General features: G+C 38.7%; 1 protein-coding gene across 10 annotated transcripts in view; it reads left to right on the forward strand.

The window, feature by feature from the left end:
- LOC148645645 (neuron navigator 2-like) overlaps positions 1-14504 on the forward strand; it is a 222482-nt gene that overhangs the window by 170516 nt on the left and 37462 nt on the right. For all 10 annotated transcript variants that reach the window (XM_088611776.1, XM_088611782.1, XM_088611780.1 and 7 more), the window contains one exon: positions 13615-13753. In XM_088611776.1, the coding sequence (XP_088467902.1) occupies positions 13615-13753 (139 nt within the window). The remainder of the gene's footprint in view (positions 1-13614; positions 13754-14504) is intronic.

Raw genomic sequence — 14504 nt, forward strand, 5'->3', positions numbered from 1 at the left:
GCCTCTCTGTGTTTTTTGTAAACTTGAACTAAACCTTTATAAATTAGATCCTATATGTTTAAGCTGCAATAACAAGAAGTGGTGCTTTAAAGTCCAATAGAACAGAAGACCAAATAAATGTTATTACACAGGTAGTAATGAATTGTTACTTAACATGAATTTCTGTGAATATGAATTCAACACAGTTATTTGGTCATTTCATGAACCTATTACAATTTTATTTAGGATACAACAAGCTCAAAGTGCTCTAAGATAGCACACTAATGTAATTTCATTTTTTGATTAGCAATTTGACTGTATAAGAAAGCTAAATGTACTTCTTTAATTCTGTATCTGTATTCAAATACATATCGTGGCTGTAACCTTGTAAGGAGGCTGTAGTTTGCTCAGATGAGGAGAATCAAACCACTCCCTTTCTTTGTTTGCTCTGAAAGTCTTAACTGCAGTTGCTTTTAGCCACAAAATCTACAACATTTAACAAGGATGTGGAGACACAGACAGACACCCACGCACAAATATAATCGGAGAATATGACACAAGACGCATCACCTCTTACAATTTACAGTGTGCAAAATTGTCATGATTGTCAGGTTCTGTGGGAAGAGCTGCCTTTTTAGTTGTAAATGTGGAGTGACAGTATCATTTCTTATTTAACTTATTTCTTCCTATCTTATATATGAAGTACTGTAAATAGTTAAGTGTTTTACACAGCACAGATGGATTGTAGGGTTACAGAAGATAGTATTATATTTGTATTTGCTTTCCATGGAAAACTAACACGCACAGCTAAACTAACACCTTAGAATCAAAGGACAAAATGCAGTATGGCGTGTTGTATTTTATGTTCTGATAAAAGAAAAACCAGCCCATGCATTGTTAAGTGCTTAGAGGGTAAATCATGAATGAAATTCCTGTGGCTTAGTGTTTTATTCAGTTAAAAGAAAGCAGTGTAACGGAATACTGTGTGATTCTTGTAGTCCTTTCAGCTGGGCAAAAGAGGAGTCTTGCCTTACTAGACTGCTCCCCTGTGCAACACCGATACGCAAGATATTGAATGTGTGGGCACAGCTGTGGACTGGACCAGATGTTCATGTGAGAGAGGGGGGTTGGGTCATCAGGAAAAATTTTCCTTTGGGCTTTCAGTGAATCCCTTGTGGGCTTCTATTTTTAATAACGGTAACATAGCTGCGCTTCAAAGATGAATATTCATTTCTTAAGATGTATTATGGTAGCACCTGTTGGTTTCTTTAATGAAATTATTTCATTCCAATAGTGGCTTTAAGTACGAGTGTATTTTTAGAATCTTGTTTTTGCCTAGATTTCTGAAGGAAGGCTCTTGTGTGACTGAACATTTTTTCCCAAGCGGTTAAGTAGTGCTCAAGAATTGTGTGCATAACTGTTGCAACACTAAACACCACGCACTGAATACATCTGCCACCTTTTCTCCCAAGTACCAGGCGGTATGCGATTTCAGAAATGCCAACATGCACTGTTGGTGTACTAATCAGACAAAAAAAGAGAAAGAACGCGTGGCGTGGTCAAATTAGGCAAATACATGGTTACATTAGTATTCAGCTCCAGAATTGGGCTTGTGAAGAGGGAGGATTTGCTTGTCTAGTGTGGAGGAGTGAATCACAGCAGTAGAGGGGGGGAGTTTTCTCCCAACCCTAGGTACAGAGACTCTTCAGGCACAGTTAAACCTGGTGCTTTGTCTGGAACACACCTGCTACAGCCAGGATACAGGTAGGGACTTTCTGCACTGGAGCGTATGCATTCATTTTAATACAATAATAAACAGAATACCATTGTACTGATCAAACCAGTGTGTTCTGTTAAAGATAACAGAGATGCTTCTTTTTTTTCCCCTCTGTGTTCATGGTGTTGAAAATTCAATTGTTTTCTGATTCTGCTTCTTGTGTGCTCCATGGGGTTGACTTTTAAGTAATGACACCTGTTGAATGTGACAGTTAAGTAAACATCTTCTCTACAAAATTCTGCATTGTGAATATTCTCTTGCCTTACTTTAGCATGCATTCAGAAACATTCTAGAAGGAGTGTTACTGTATCTAATGAAAACAATGTGTGTTATTTCAAGGCATTTAATTTTTACACTTTTTTAGTAAACAAAACATGCAGAAAGCTGATGATTTCATTTTGAATATGTTGCTTGTGAATGAGAGTGCCATGTTATCATGTTTAAAACCTTTCACATGAGTAATGTCTCCTAGTGTGCGTTCAGATTTTTTGTTTACAGTAATGCTGATACCTTGTTTCTTAACACTGTGTAATGTGATAAATGAATATCGAGCTTGCTCACCTACTGTATAGAAGTAGTGTTAGGAAACATGCTTGCTACCATACAAGGGCGGTGCAGTGGCTCTGTGGCTAAGGATCTGCGCCTGTGGCTGGAAGGTTGCAGGTTCGTATCCCGCAGCCGGCAGAGTAATCGTACTCCGTTGTGCCCCTGAGCAAGGCCCTTCACCCAAACTGCTCCAGGGCTGCCGTATAAATGGCTGACCCTGCGCTCTGACCCCAAGCTTCTCTTCCTGTCTGTGTGTCTCACGGAGAGCAAGCTGGGGTCTGCGAAAAGACAAATTCCTAATACAAGAAATTGTATATGGCCAATAAAGTGATCTTAAGAATGCTGTAACTGAAGATCACTCTGGTGACTCAGACCCAGATACACAGTTACTGCTGAGTTACCAGTGGTGGATCGAGGGGATTTAGTAACTTGAAAGGGAAACCTCTTCTTTATCCTTTTAAAGCCATAAAAGTCATTGGCCTTAATATTGTGGAGAATGTTAATGCAAAGCTTTGCTTTCATTCCACTCGTTTAATGTGATTTAAACGTGAGTCACTTTATTTAACTGTTTAATGTCAAAATTGACAGAATTTGTCTAACGAATGACATCTTTTTAGTGTCTCATTTTAAGCTGCTTCAGGTAAATGGTGTTTTCTTCAAAATATTTTAAATAAATGTCTACTTTTTAAAAGTCCTAGAAGTTTTGAAAAGAGTTTTGAAAACGAACTCCCGAGTTAGAGTTATGTGGTCGATTTAAAATTGGTCAGCTTCCATGTTGCTTTTTCAACTCTGTGTGCTTTTCGGTTAAATGTTTCCACTATTAATGAAGACAAATATCCTAATTACACTTTTAAACAGTGTACCATACACACTGTCTTATCAGAAGAAAGAAATTGTGATAGGAATATTAAACTTGATGACAGACAGAACCCTTAAAAACATATACAGACAAGGCAGGCTCTATTTGTCATTCAGATACTCTTCAGCAAATCCAGCCATATGAAATCTAAAGTTAGCAGGGTCAGTTGTATATTAACCATTTACTTAATCTTTCAGCCTGCTAAAAAAAAAAACGTTGAGAAGACTGGAAGGCTGGAGTATGTAAACCAGAATTAGTTTTGGGATGTGGAATTCCATGGTCCAGTTTGTTTTCTAGTCTAGTGCACAGCCTAGGATTTAGATCTGTAAAGGTCTTTGCAAGTGCAATGTAAGCAGCACATTTCAGAATTTTTAGTTTAGATTTTTTGCCATCAAAGCTGCTGTTGGAACCTGTGTTTGCAGTTAGAATTGCAGTTTAAAAGGCCAAATATACAGTATCTGAACGTAGCTTTTAAGGCGTTTAAATACTAAATCTAATAATAAATGTCCATGTAAAAATACAATTTTTACAGATTTACAAAATCCAGAAATGGCCGTTTTCTAATACCTCAGTCCTCTAGTGGCATATTTGCAACAGGAAACTTCTTTATCTGTGTACATTTTCATACGTAGTCTGTGAACACTTTTGTTAACTATAATCTTAAAACCATCATTGTTTGGGAAGTGGTTTAATTCGTTTTAATAACCTTTTCTACAGTGGAGTCTACATTGTGCTCATTACTTAGTGTATTGTTGTGGATGGTGGTCAAAAAACAGTAGAGGCTTCATATGTTCTCATCTCTGTACTCTTCTGTTGGCATGGCTTTTATTGTAGTCAACAGTTAACTGAAAGAAGGGCCGCGTGTGCAGGGCTCAGGCACATATTTGGGCAGTGCTGTGTCCGTTATTAGAGTTTACTGTAAATTAATTTTAATTTAGGATACAGGAGAGGAGTGAGGAGTGATACAATCAAGAAACCGCTTCTATCTAGGGATTTTATGAGAGATGTTTGAGTTTGCATCACACACCAACAATGCATTTAATTACCTTAAAGTGGTTAGAGATTATGCCCCAGTTTTGCATTCATATGTAGATAGGGTTAGTGTAACATTCATTACATGTTGCACTATCAGTGAGACTGAGTGGAAAAACAGAAATAAATTGAGGGCAATTATGTAGGTTTGCACTGTTCTTTCTCTCCTGGTGAGCTGCTTTTAACAGGAAGAGTGCAGAGATTTTTTGTCGTTTGGTAATGCCCTTGTCTTTTTTTTAAATGATTTGAAAATGGCTTGCCTTAAAAATGAAGCAAAATTGCCTTCATATGCAGTTATAACTACCATAATTTACAACTGTAATAATGTGTTTTTTACCCTCGCCATGTCTAGAAAATATATATTGCTGATGAAGTTTTGCATAAAGACTGAAAATTGTGTATCAGAAGTAAAGGCTTTATTCAGTTTTAGTCTCTTCACTGTCAGCGACCTTGGTTAGGGTTAAGGTTTCCTTTGTCTCTTTTAACTTTTATTTTGATCTGCTAGTCTTTGACTCTAAGAAAAAGACTAGCAAATGTAAGATCTACCATACTGTTTTGGAAGGCATTCCCAGATACCTGCTGGAGATGCAGGCTAATATTGGGCAGTAAAACAAAGAAAACGTTCTCTCCGCCTTTCTGGCATAAATAAGTATTTGATATGCACGCACAGCATCTGTGTTAGGGGTTTTCTAACATAAACCAATGATTTGGGATTTTTTAAAAGAATGAGGTGGGTCAAATGACTCCCTCATTAGCACAACAAACACTTAATTTGAGGATTGGTGTGGCTTTGTTGATGACAGAGGGAATATCTACAGTTCACACCTTCTGTTGGAGCCAAGTGTGTGCTTCAGATCTTCAGATCAGGTAATGAAAAAAATTCACCGTCTTCCCGAAAAAGAATGGTACATTAACTTGTGCATGCTAGACAGTAAAACTTTATCACTCATAAATCAGTGTCATTTAAAATATTTTGATCGGATGGGGGGAAAAAGAGATTGGCATTTATTATCAGTTGTTGCCAAAGACGTTTTGCTAAGGGCAAATTAAATACAAACCCATCCTTTCAAAATTTTAAATAGCCTAAATCCTTCAGGTGATCTTTGACATTTTGACAAGATTGTTAAATCAAAAGAAAGGAATCCATTCTCCTTTCAAACTGGAGAAGAATGTTGATTCGATTTTGTTTCTTTAAGTTGAAGCCATTGGCAAAAGTTAAGGTGTCAAATTTTATGTAAGCCCCAGACACACTTATTTTCATTTCATTTCACTCTATAAATTGTCACCTTCTTTCCCTTAAGCAAAAAAAAAATCTCAGCTGTTATGAAAAGGTATTAAATTACATAATCATATTTGTCAGAACCTTAATTCTTGACATTGTGAACTTAAGATGTCCCCACTTTTAGGCAGTTGTATGATTACATTCCACATTCACATACCAATCTGAAATGGGTATTTTTGAATATAGTATTCATCTCCATAGACAGCACATGAGTGAAGGGTGTTGCTTGTAATGTACTTTAACTTTGTGTAGCTGAGCACACCATTTATGAGAAAAGCAGCTCTGCACAGGTAATGTTGGCTTCACTGTTTATTCAAAAAATAGGTAAAACAGTATTTTTGCAAGTCCTTGTTATTCCTTTGCTTGGTAGCAGTTACTAGGTGCTGAATTTTATTTGAATTCCTAACAATTGAACACCTCTGTTTTTTGCAGTTTTTGACACATGTATTAAAGAGTCTGTTTCTGGTTGAATCTTTTAACTTAGTTTTTCCAGTTCTACTCAAACTGCAGCCCTTCCATCCCATCCCTGTCCCACAGGAGCACCTTAATGGAACCAGTACCTAACTGTTATATTGCTCTTATTTATTATCAATCAAAGTACTAAGGAGATGGTTTTACTGGAGTATTGTATTAGAGTGGATAGGTGGGGCTGCAGTTTGATAACCCCTGTTTCAAGCCTACATGTTTTTGTATGTTTATTTACAAAATATATATTACTATGTGTTAGCTTCTGCTTTTCAATCAGTGGGTATTTTAATTTAAGGAGCAGACTCCATTTTACCTTGAGCAACATTAGCAGGAGATGTTGATGGCTGCAAGTCATGCACAGCTGCTACAGAAACTAGCTGCGTAGTGTCCCCAGAATCATGTCAGAAATTAAGGAATTTAGAAAACTGTGGAGTTAATAGGAAAATATTGCAGTGTGCCGCATGCAGTGATACTTTTACTGAAAAAAGTTGGAATTGTTTTCAGACCATGAATTATCAAACCATTAAAAAATATAAACAAAGAAGCAAATCCATCAATTTAATCTGGAGATGTAGGTAAATTGCTTTAAAACTTGCAGGACTGCATGTGGATAAATGAGAGTTTGAAACTGCTGATTCAGCTGACTGTTACTTATTTAAAGGTGAGCTTTAGGCAACAGGATGACATATTCTTCTTTCAGTGCAGCTTGCGTTTTGAAGCAGGTGGTCATTGGAAAAAAAACATTAATGGATGCAGACAGGTATCTGAGCTGCTTAAAAAAACGGTATTTTTTCTACCATGATGTGATGGAAAGGTTTTGCTCTGCTCAAGGAAGTTCCCTACAACAACCTCTATTTGCTTCCTTTTAGGGAGAGTATAATGAGTGTTTTGGGATGGAGAAAGCCATAATTGCTTTTTATATATCAGTTCCTTCATCTACAAAGATCCCTGCAGCACCCGTGTCATGATACAAGTATGCAGAGAGCAAGTAAGTGTATGTTTAAAGGTGGAGACAGACATAAACCAGCAGAGAGGCTGCTATCTTTTTCTCCAGTAATCCAGTTATTCATCAGTAATCCCGCTAAATATAGATAAGGGCACCAGCAGCACAGGGAGGGTTGCTGAATGAGTTGGCAGCATTGTAAAAGGCACAGGGGTTTAAAATTATACAGGGACCGGAGAATGTGGTGTGTGTGTGTGTAACAAATGAGTTGCCTCCTTTAAGCTTTTAATTACAGCAAAGTATAAAATTCCAATGTCGCGCATCTTCATAAGAACCTCAAAAAAACCAGAAAACTCCTAATAACACGCTGTAGTAAGTAGCAGAAGGAGTTACAAAAGGAAAATAAAGACCATCATTCTAATTATTGCCTGCTTGTCTTTTAAGAAGAAAAGCCAATATCTGTGAGCTGTACCACATTCTCCATCTATATATCAGTCCTCCCATCTTTTTTGTGTTGATTGGAGGCTGCAGCAATGCCCTTCCCTCGATTCCCTTCAGTTTGCATCCTCACCCCACTGCTCTGCCTCAGACCAGGGGTCTGATCAGTATCATCTGATAAAATGCGCCTAGACGCAGCATCTTCAGAGCTGGCCAGCTACCTTGCAAGAGGACTAGACCAGAAAGCCCTCAAGAATGAAGCCGAATAAGGGTAATCTTCCAGAGGGCTGCCTGAGGATTTTGCATAGTGAGGGAATTCACTTGAAACCGTTTTCCCTTCTTTCATAGCCCCTGGGGCCTGGTTGCTACGGCAGCCCTGCTGTGTGCCAGGGGTGCTCTGGCAAGGTCAGTTAATGAGCATGGCTGGGCCTGGTTCCCTGTGACACCCAAAGGGTTTGCTAAGTTTCACATTTGGCACTTAGTCTACTTCCTTACATTTGACTTTATCTTTGTAAAAACATCCTATTTTACTTATTCCATCGGTTGGTATTTTTCAGCGTTTGACATCCAGGACTATCCTCCATCTTTAATTTTGGTGTAGTATTGTGTTTTGAATCTAATAGTTGCAGCTAATACAAATTTTCCAAGGGAGTTTTTTTGTTTTGTTTTATCATGTTTTGGGTGCTCAGAATATGAATTGACTTTATTCCACAGTGTTTATAAAATGTGACAGGAATTAATTTGTGGGAGAGAAATATCTCAAGTTTACACCACCGTCGCAAAGCATTTCAGAAAAAATACAGTATGCATTTGCAGGGTTCAGTTGGAAAGACTCCAGATTGTTTCATTGTTGTGATTCTCATCAGCTCATCTTGTCTCACTTTAAATAACAGCAGTGCTTGACTTTATGCAACCTTTAAAGATTGTGTGTAGGCAAGACCCCGATAGAGTGGGCTAATCTGCATGGTAGAAATGAGATGGGTTACGAAACTTTTTCACTTGTTTCATTCTGGTATGTTGACTCAACAAATATCCTCAAGCTAGCCGGGGAAACTTAATTCATGAGGCCTGATTAGTATAGGCTGTGCTGCTTTTAAATTCCTGTTTACTCATCAGTGTGCTCTACAAAGTTTTATGAGAGTATAGAGTTCCCTTTGGGACACATAATTAGTGAAAAGAGAGATTATTTGGTTTTAGTAGAGAGAATTTGAATTGCCTGGGAATTAAGAATGGATTAAACTTCAGTCTATAGGTATTTTAACATGAAAGGGAATCAAGTCATTAATTTTAACATGGTGAATTGGCAGCAGTTATTTTTAGCTGCTTGCACTGTTCAATGACTATCACCCTGTATTAAACATTAATCCATCTCTACATGCAATTGAGGACTAGTAGCAAAGCATTTTGAGTCAAAGCACTGGTAGAACTTTTCAAATTAGCAACTCTTTGTCTTTTAATTACAGTATCTGGCACTCTCTGTTTTTCTTGCTCTTGAATCACAATGCAGCAGACCTGCCAGAGTCACTGCCAGCAGTGCGCTCTGACCTCAGGCTCGTTCAGCACTTACCAGGTTAATTTAGTTTGGGATCAAGTTTCTTCCAGGGACGTTTGGTGATGATCTCTTTCAAGCCCTTGCTTGCAGTTTTCTCACAGTGCCCGTGTGCTGTTGGAGCTCACACAGCTCTGCTGCACACTCCTGGATCATTGACTCAGCAGGCTGCATGGAAGTCCCATGAAGCTATCGGCTTGCAAAGTCAACTTCAGCATTTTCTGTGAAGCTCTAGGTGCCCGGACTGGGCCAGGAATGTTGTGGCCAACCAGCATACAGAGGTAGAAAGGGATTTTATTTTATTTTAAATAAAGCTAGCGTTCACAGAAGCTATGTTTCTAGTTTCTGTGCATGAAACATAGCTATCTTTTTTTCAATCTTTAAACTTTCTCCTTTAGCCTACACATACTGTACATGTCTATAATACATTAGAAAGGATTATCAGATGCTTTGAATGTATGCTTTTCAGTTGCAAAAATATTTTTCTTATATTTACTGGAAGTTAACTCCATGGATGAAAAAGCTTATAGAGTCTACTTGTACAGATGTATGTAATGTATTTAAAAATTTAAGTGTACGTTTTATAAACTGTAAAGTGCTTCTCGGTCAAAAATCCTCCCTTATGTTTATTTGTATGGAGTGCATTTGTGTAGGATTTTAAGTTGATGTTTTTAGTTAACCAAAGCAGTAGGTGTGTTGTGTCTTAAATCAGATTAGTTTAAGGAAAGCCTTAAAAGGGTGTTCAGTCTTTGCCTTAGGCTGTTAATTTTTCCTAAATTTAGTCTGTCGTATTGCCAGAATGTCTGTTTCACTTCATCTTTCAGTCACGTAAAAGATATACGTTTGGTTTCGGTTAATAATCTTAAACCAAATAAAATGGTACATCATGCACAGATGTAAAAAGCTTAAACATTTTTCTTCGAGCTTATGTTGCAAATTTATATGGGACATCTTAGAAAAGGTCACATACCTTAACTGTTTAAACAGTTGGTAACCTGTGGTTGCCTGTTAACAGTTTCTAGACAACAGCATTGCATATCACAGCAAAAATAAGTTAGATTGCTGCAACAAGAGTACGGAATTAAGATTACGGAAGAAGGAGAACACTTAGTTATTGAGTGTGTAAAACCTCTAAGCTGCTTTTAACTGTTGTTCTGGTTCGTATTAAGAAAAAGGACAGTTAACAAAGTGAACCAATTTCCTGGCCCAGAGACAGTCAATTAATCCTTTTACAGCTCTGGGGGCTACAGCTAATCCTTAGTTTGGGACCGAATTGTGACCCCCACTGCTTTCTCTGCCCGGCCCCGCAGCTCTGGAATCGGAAACAACTGGACTGAACAATGATGAAAAAAAGAAAAAAATAGTTCCGCTAGTCAAGATGTCACTGCTTAATATAGTCGTCTGTCTGCTGTGTTTTGTTGCTGTATTTATATATAGTCTGTCGGCTGTCCAAACTGTAACACAAGTAGGTGAAGTGTGATGTCATGCTTGTGTAAAGCTTTTATTTCTCCCTCCCAATGCATATCTTCACAAATATCTCACTAAACCGTTTGTGCTGTGCTGGCGGATATAAGATTTCCTCAGGTCGTAGACTGAGACAAGCCCTGGGCTGTAAAGACACCCAGGCACAAATCCCAGGTGCAGAGTCGCTGCTGCTGCTATTATTAATAATTCACACACAGCATGTTTTTCAGTAATCACTCATGTAGGGGATGGTCTGTGCAGCTTTTCAAAGCCAATTTCAAACAATGAAACTAGATATGAGGCCCAAACTACGGAGTCTGAAAGCATTAATTCATACCAGTTTTTTAAAGCAGGATGGCTTTAAAAAAAGACCTGGAAGGTAAAGGATTGTGTTCATTTGTGAATAGTGCACTGTGAAGATTTTGATCTGTTTAGGCAGTGTGTCTACAGTTTCAAAATGTGTTTCTCCTCTCTCTGTCAGTTGAAAAGCAATCATTAGGTTTTGTTTTTAAGGGAACCTGAAGGTCTTTGAGTTTGAGCGGCAGTATACATTAACAGCAGGCAGTGTCTGTTTTATATTGTTGCATTTTTAATACAGAATTAAAAGTTCTGAAAGGCTGGAAAATCAGGGAGATCGCACAAGTCAAGCATTAGAGTGACTAAATAGGATCTGGTAGGAGAGGCGGGGTGGTCTGTCTGAAGTCCATGCAAAACCACAGAAAATAACTAGGCTTTTCATCTAGATCGAAAGCTGTCCTGACGTACCCTTAACCCTCACCACCACCTTGGTTAAATTCATTGCAATGAAAAGTTGAATTGTTAAAACAGATTTGTGGCGTGTTGTTGTGACAGAACTAAAGCTTGGGCTGGAAACAAGGCAGCTTTGCACAAAGGGAGACAATGAAATTGTTCGGTGGTGCCCTTTTTTTCTCAGCAAGATGACTGAAATTGGCAGACAAGACATACATCTTTGTCAAGGCACTGTTTCGGCTCCCTGTTTCTCTCCCCTTGTTCCTCTTGGCCTCATTTGGCATAACAGCTGAGCCCCTTTGTTATTAGAGTAGCACGTGGTCCTGGGGGAGCTTGGCTCTCACTGTCACCTGATCAGGCGTTTGATGCATCATATAATCTCAGCGCCAAGGGAGCGGTTTTTGAATATGTACAAAATAATCCAGTGGGGAAGGTTGCCAACGTCTTCCCCCTGCTTTTGCAAAACCATAGAACCTTAAGGGCTCTTATCCCAGTGGAAGGACACAAACAAGCCCTTCATTAGCTCTTTAACAAATTTGCCTTGACTTTCACCCTTGCAAATCGTGAATCGATTATAGCAGTGTAAAAGAAGAAGGTTTAGGCCCATATTCCAATTTAATTTAGCTAGAAAGAAAATCTCTTGAGGGTTTCATACCAGGAAGTATCATTAGTGATCATTCCTGATATGAAACCTAGCAGATATTAGTTGAAATAAAAGTGATTTCAGAAAACCCAAGTTCCTTTGTTCACGTATTTTGTGCATTGGTCTTATTTTAAAAATAATATAACTAATGCTTTATTAATTTTATAAACCTGATTCGATATTACCTCACATTGTTAAGAAAGTTCTAAAATGAATCAATTAAGTATGTAGCAGAACATATTATCTTATGCACCTATGTAAAAGGAGACATGGAATCATCATAGATGTCAAAAGTTGTTTTTCTCTTAATGCACTAGAGCTCTTATCTTTCCTTTTACTTATAAAGGAATGTCCTGATGATTGCATTGGGTTTATATTCATTATTAATAATCATTCCTTGCATTTGTAAGGATTTTGATCCCATAGATCCCAGAGCATTTTACAAAAAGATGCGGACCTACTTCATCCATTGCTGAAGGGAAGAACCCGCTAGTGTGTTCTGTGCCAGTTGCCCCACTACACAGCAGAGAAGTGAGAAATTAAATCACCAGTTGAATTATAGTGGAAATTTTGGTAGCCCAGACTCTAGGATCAACATCCTTGCTCTTATAAATGGGACTGTGGGATCCTTAATACCCACAAGTAGTCAAGACCTTATTTAAGGCAGTGTCCTGACTCACCATTCGAGCACACTGGTGTGAAAATTGTGGTCCAGAGGGTGGAGTGCCCGCTACTTCTCCACTGGCACCCCCTGCAGGACAAATTTTACATCTCCCGTCCCAGCCTCGACCAGGCCACGCCCAGCCCTCACCCGCATCTCGAGCTGAGCAGGTCCTCTGCTTGGCAGAGGAAGCAGCAGTTTTATTCTAAACTCTTTTTCTCCGTGCTGGCAATGCATGTGCGGGGGATCAAGGTTGCTGCGCGGATGGAAAGAATGAAGGGAGACACCTTGGGGTTTCATTAGCAGATTGTCTTGACAGTGCTGCTCCTCCTGTTAGGCATTGATAACTGGGAGGTATGACAGCATTTGGACGTGTGTGGATAACCTGGTAATCATTACACCCTCCCGCGTGTCCTTGAAATCTTCACCGTGCTAACTAAGTGAAAGATGGCGAGATTTACAGAGCCTTCTGTAATCTCAGTGGCTGCATTTTTTTTAGGCTTAATAATGCTTTGATTTTGTTTTGGGGCTATTGCACTTTTAAAAGTAGATGGCGGGGGGGCCTCCCATTGTTGTTGCATTTTGACCATGGTTGAGTTGTTTACTTTCTTTTCTCACAGCTGTTAAACATAACAGGGTTTTAATGTTTCTTTATTGCTTTGCATCTGTTAGCCTTTGTTTCGTTTACATTTGAAGCTCATTTGCAAATTGATTGTTGTGTGGTTGATTCAAATGAAGATGCTGAAGGTAATTAAAATTCTTTTGGTTCATAACTGAACGTTTTGGCATGGAATAAGCTTACTCCCAGAATGCTGAAGGCAGCATTTTTCTTTTGTCAGATACTGTATGTGGTATCACCTTCACTAAATTACAGCTTCAGATGCACAGACTGGTCGTCTGTGATGTGTTCAGTGGTTTAAGAAATCGTGCACTAGGCAATCAGACTACACCCTGAAGGAAAAGGTTCATTAATTAAAAACCACTTGAAAACGACAGACATGCATAGGAGTACTGGCATGTAGGGAATGTAATTCATAATAAACTTATATTATGAAATGAATACACCCTGATAGACCTATGTAGGCTTCCAGAATAAACAACAGTGATACAGTGTATTGTTTTAATGAGCAGAGATAAGAAAAGAGCAATCACAGAGCATCAAAAAGCGCAGCTTAAGTCAGACTTTCACCTCTGCCCCATTTTTCTCGCAATCTTTCTTCCAGCTGGGATGACAGCAGCTCAGTCAGCAGTGGAATCAGCGACACCATAGACAACCTCAGCACAGATGATATCAACACAAGCTCGTCTATCAGCTCGTATGCCAACACACCCGCTGCTTCCCGAAAGACCATAGACGGACAGGTGAGGCTTCTCTCAAATCTGCACAATGACTTCTTACAAAGCAGGGCAGGGTGCCCTGCAAATTTTAATACAGAGCTTCCTCTCTCGTCCTTGTTATGTTTTTTCTGGCAGTCATTAGAAATCCTGGCACCCCCAGAGATAGGGAAGGTTTGATCTCAGCTAAGTTAGTCATCCTTCCTATCGCATTTATTTAATACTTAAACTATGATGTGTTTTTGTATTTGAAGTCACCGAAACTCACCGACATCAGTGTTTTTCTCTGTGACGATAAGCGTTACGAAATAGCCAGATAATTTGAAGAAGTTGTTTCCGTTTTATTTTATTCCTCTTAATTATATACATCTAAGATAAGGATGATCTTTATTTCTGATGTCATGCATTTGTATTCTGTATGTTGAAAGGCCAAGGCTGTTTATTCCTGGCAACAGTGCCACCTGCTGGACCAAATGCTGCTAACAGTTTTTATTAGGTTAATAATAAGTGCTATTCTTTGATGGAGTTTGCTTTTGATTTTGAGTAATGCCTTTGAACAAAATATCAAAGTAGGATGTCAGGGATTAAGTTTTTATGATATCCTAACCAGGGTGGTGTTTTAATGCACGACATTGCACTTTCTTTCATGAGATCTTGGCAAGATGCAAGTTTGCCACATGGAGACCAAATGTAGCTGTGGCACGGTGTTAAAATTAAGTTCACGTCACGTAATATAGCCTGGTAGTAGATGCTGAGTTAAGATTGAAGGATTCAGGGA

The sequence above is a fragment of the Lepisosteus platostomus genome, chromosome 18, assembly GCF_059453375.1.
Source record: "Lepisosteus platostomus isolate fLepPlt1 chromosome 18, fLepPlt1.hap1, whole genome shotgun sequence".
NCBI lineage: Eukaryota > Metazoa > Chordata > Actinopteri > Semionotiformes > Lepisosteidae > Lepisosteus > Lepisosteus platostomus.